General features: G+C 40.7%; 1 protein-coding gene across 1 annotated transcript in view; it reads left to right on the forward strand.

Annotated features, from left to right (window-relative positions):
- Nucleotides 1-3,765, forward strand: part of LOC115816406 (immunoglobulin superfamily member 1-like) — a gene marked incomplete at its 3' end in the record, with an annotated part of 9,297 nt that extends 5,532 nt beyond the window's left edge. The window contains exons 2-4 of the mRNA XM_030779360.1: nucleotides 933-1,214; nucleotides 1,988-2,209; nucleotides 3,656-3,765. Coding sequence (XP_030635220.1) covers nucleotides 933-1,214; nucleotides 1,988-2,209; nucleotides 3,656-3,765 — 614 coding nt within the window. The remainder of the gene's footprint in view (nucleotides 1-932; nucleotides 1,215-1,987; nucleotides 2,210-3,655) is intronic.
- Between the last annotated feature and the right edge of the window lie 1,385 nt (nucleotides 3,766-5,150).

Genomic DNA, 5,150 nt, shown 5'->3' on the forward strand with positions numbered 1-5,150 from the left:
ATGTGCTTATGAAATGATAAACAGGGTGAAAACGGTAAAGGATATAACGGACTATATGTATGGTTCACTAGGCAGCCAATCGGGCTTCCCCTGACAGTTTGGTAACTGGAAAAGTCGCTTAGTGGTAGATTAATGCAGCAATTCATTAGGACCTCTTTCCCACACCGATGAAGTTCTGAACAATGTTGAGAGTTTCTCATGGTTTCAGTCAGTCAGTTTGAAAAGCAGCTACTGGCTGGTGGAGGTGGTACCAGGGGATGGTGCCAAGACAGCTCTCAGCACTGAGCTTGACTTTAGACAGTTTACAGTCATGCAGTTTGGCCTCTGCAATGGTCCATCCACACTCAAGTTACATGTTCTTGGTTCCACACCTCACCAACCCTGTTTGCTTATTTTTACTCCACCTTACTGTAGCTTAATAACACCTGACGTTACACATCACAGATTCTATTTACTGGTGGCTGTATGTTTTTGCAGTTTCCTCTGACCTGGATTAAAATAATTTTTGTGTATTATCTCTGGATACACGTTGCATGTTTCATTTGTCTATACACGTTTCATCAGCAAGATGAGATTTGGGATGGATTTCTAATGCACTGATCTGGATTTACTCTGTGACTAGACTGGGAACTGTTATATAAATTACACAATACCTCATACGAGCTTACATGTGTCCAGTACTTCGTGAATTGTTTTTAACAGCATTATCTCACAGTCATAACATATGAAAGGATTATACCATGTTTTAACAGCTACATGTCCTTTGTGTGCTCTCTTTGTCTGTTTGTGTTTAAGTGCTAAGTGCATTCCTGTACTATGGATGTGCTAAAGGTGAGATGTATTTACTTATTTACTTATTTTTCTTGTCATCAAAATCCAAAACTATTGAACATCCGAATTCACAATGGAAGCTGTATGTTTATACTAAACAGAAAAACCCAGGGCTGTTCTACAATCAGACCCTGATGTCTCAGTGATCTACATTGGACAGCCGGTAACTCTCAAATGCGACATACCTGGAGGCAGAGTCAGTGAGTGGATTTACAGCTGGTACAAGAACAATAACATTATCAGGCCTGTTTACTGGAGCGACAATAATGAATTATCATTCATTTCGAATGAGCTGCACGTTGGCCGATACACTTGTGGAGGAAAACGGAAGAGTGACTCTCTGAACTCGGAGATGAGTAATGCAGTAACACTGACTGTGTTGGGTGAGTCTGTTCATCTCAGACCTAATTACATCATTCTGCTTTGTCATCAGTGGAAAGAAATGTCAGTCCTCTGTTTACTGGACGGTGTAAGAGTTATAAACTTGACGTAACATTTTTCTCGGATGATATACACTTAAATATAGCCCTATAAAGCACCAATTACTTGGACTTAGTCTCAGGTGTGAACATCAGTGGAGATGGTGATTGGTGGAGATTGGTGTCACATTTCTGTCTCTACTTCCCTCTCAACCAAACAGAGCCCTGATTACCTGATCTTCGCTCAATCACCTCATTATTCAGTTATGTGATTCCGATGTTGGTTTGTTTTCCCCTTGTCCTCTTCGGATAAATTCCCTTTTTTTTCTGCGTCTCTTTGCGAGATCTCTCAGTTTAATGTGTGTACCAAGCCTCACGTATCATGTGTTGATTCCTTGTCCCTGTTAATCTCTCTGTCCCCGTTAGCTTCCTTTGTTTATGTTAGCCTTCCAGTTCCTGTGTATTGACTTAAGCCAGTTTTCTGACCAATCCAGGAAATACAAGTGGTATAAACGCAGCATTCAGAATGAAATATTAGAGTGGTCATTAGTGACCTGATAACTGTGTTCTGAACTCTGCCTGTCCCTGACCTTGAGTTTGGCTAATGTTTTGCAAATAAACCTTGCCCTGGTTCCTGTGACACTTTAACTTAAACACCAATAACTCGAGACTTGACTGGACTCAAAGTACCATGACTTGACAAGAGCACTGTGTTCTCCCTTCCTCTATTTGTACAGCTTTACCCACAACTACAGTGATTGTGCAACCAAAGAGTCCTGTCTACACTGGAGAGACAGTCACTCTGAAGTGTGTGGTGCAGTTCAAGAAGAGCGACTGGAGATACAAGTGGCATAAAGGCGGCATTGAAAATGAAGTGGTACCGAGTGGTCGCTACGCTATTACTGGAGACACGTTCACCATCAAAGGAGCTGCATTAAGTGACCAGGATCAGTACAGATGTCAGGGTTTGAAAGATGATCGACCTACATACTCTGTATTAAGTTCTTCTTTGCACCTCTCTGTTCAAAGTAAGTGCCACACACACACACACACACACACACACACACACACACACACACACACACACACACACAGACAACAGGGGGAGCTCAGGAAACACAGGGGAGAGGGAAAACACGAGAAACAGAAGGAAATAACAGAAAACACGTCTGCAACCATGACACAGCGGGACAGTTATTACTGCGAAATAAACCCCAACAGGGTGAAGCAGGACCCCAAGGCCAAGCTCGTTATCCTGCTTATTACATGGATACTTACTAAAGAAATCAATCAGTTTGACACAAAATATTGTTTCAAAATGATTTTATTCATGTGAAAATGACTTTATTGCTTCCACTAAAAAAAAAAAAAAAAGTCCATTAGATTCAACTTTTGGAACTGCGTCCGGGGCAATGTGAGCTCTGTGCCCTTCGTAACATTAACCTACATAGCGTTATAATTTACATTAAACTGAACATTTACATTGAGGGTGAATGGGAACGCTGATGTTGATGCCTTGTCGTTCGGTACCAAATTTCGATCCCTAGGGAGTAAATCTAATCAGCGTTAGCGAGCCAGTACGGATGCAGCAGATCGAATAATGCTGGTGATTGGCTGTGTAAAGCAATGTTACACAGACGCGTTGCAGGAAAAACATTACGGCTGTGTCCAACATGGCACACCACATATTACTCGTATACTGATCATGACGTTAAAGTAGTAAGTAGTAGGCGATACACAAAAAATTAAAAAAAAAAATTACAATACACGACAGTTACCCGGATTATGTACTACTCCGGTGAAAATTTGCAGGATACAAGCAGAGCTCACTTTGTCGACTGTATCGAAGCAGTTCGGTCGGTGCCATAAAAGCATTGAGGTTCAGTACCCAGCCCTGGGGGAGGGGGTGCTGGCTAATGTCTTTAGCATTTTTGCAAAGGGTTTTTTATTACAGATTGAAATACCCTGTCCCTAGATTTGAAGGTAGCGCAATTCATTATGTCAAACTTTGAGAAGCGTTGACCCATCCAAGCAGATAGGTGTTGAACCGATTGCTATGTAACCGGCCATCAAGTAAGTATTACCGCTGGAATTTTGAACGGACACATTAAATGACCGCAACACCTGTTTGAGGTTCTCTGCCCCGCAAGTGTCAAAGTCTCTCGACATTTTCTTTTGGATAAACCAGTCGTTAAACACTGCCATAGCCCAGAATTATAATATCCCTACATTCACTGTATTTATTCAGAAAAAGGAAGAGAGGAGCATATTACACGTAATATTTCAGAGGTAAATGACTACATTACACTTGTGAACATATTTGTTAACTATTAATGAATCTGAACTATTCTATTCCTCTTTCTGGTCCTATTGCTGTTCCTCTTCCTCTCTCTTCATTTCCTTAGACTCACCCACAGCTACACTGACAGTAAAACCAGAAACCACTGTGTACACTGGAGAGACAGTCACTCTGAAGTGTGAGATAAAGACTGAAAGTGGATGGAGATATAAGTGGTATAAAGGCAGTTCTCACATTAGATTGTCTACAACTGGACATCACACTGTAAATGGAGACACACTGACCATCAGAGGAGCTGTTGAAACTGATGAGGATCTGTACTGGTGTGAGGGAGAGAGAGATAACAGACCCACATCCTCACAGCCCAGCAAATCTGTTAATCTAACTGTGAGAGGTGAGTTTTCTTCAGACTAATTAAACTAAATATCTTGAGGTAACACTTTATTTTAAAGTTTGAAATCTAAAAGGTAATAAATAGCTTATTCATTACAGAATAATCAGCAAACTGAGCATCAGTTAGCTGTTACTAAACAATTTTTATAAGGCTGGAAATGTTTCATCTCATTCTGCATTACTGTCCACACTCTGAGGCTTTGTCAATGAACACTAAAATGAAATGTGACCAGTTTTGGTATCAAAATATATGTTTCAGTGCACAGCATTTCACATTTATGACTGATTGATTCTTCTGCTTTTAATGCATTGATTTTTACATAGAGACTGTGCGCCTAATGAATGTATTCTTTCCTTTGGACTAAAGCAAAGCCCAAAGCTACACTGACCATAACTCCAAACTGGAGTCATGTGTACAATAGTGAGATAGTCAGTCTGAAGTGTGTGATAGAGTCTGGGAGGAACTGGAGATATAAGTGGTATAAAGGCAGCACTCAGACTGCAGTGTCTCAGTCTAATGGTTACACTATAACTGGAGACACATTCACCTTGAGAGCAGCTGCTGTAACTGACCAGGATCAGTACTGGTGTCAGGGAGAGAGTTATTACAGACCCACATCCTCACAAAGAAGCAATGAAGTTCATCTGACTGTGAGAGGTGAGTGATTAATGTGATACAGACTTAAAGGACAGTATTATATTTCTGACAGTGTAGAGTCTGAACTATCCCTTAATCTCCTACAGGATCAAAACCAAAGCCTCAACTCACCATCAGTCTTAAAGGAGCAGTACTGAGAGGAAACACTGTTACTCTGAGCTGTAAACTGAACCAGTCCACAGGATGGGAGTTTTACTGGTACAGACACACACAGGACTCTTCAGCACTGACACAGACTGATAAAGACTCCTACACAATCAGTTCTGTTACAGACTCTGATGGAGGACAGTACTGGTGCAGAGCTGGAAGAGGAAACCCAGTCTACTACACACAATACAGTGATGCAGTCTGGGTAAATGTTACAGGTGAATGTTTACACACAGTTATGTGGACATGACTGTAATGGAGTTTGGAATATACTTTTATACGAGTTGTTGTAGCCATTTTTGTGAATTAATAACTTTGTGTTTTGTAAATATATCTGAATATTAATATTATTTATGCACCTATGTACCTGTTTGGGCTAAGTTGGAAAAATGACATTCTAGGT

This window comes from Chanos chanos, chromosome 7 (genome assembly GCF_902362185.1).
Source record: "Chanos chanos chromosome 7, fChaCha1.1, whole genome shotgun sequence".
NCBI classification, from domain to species: Eukaryota; Metazoa; Chordata; class Actinopteri; order Gonorynchiformes; family Chanidae; genus Chanos; species Chanos chanos.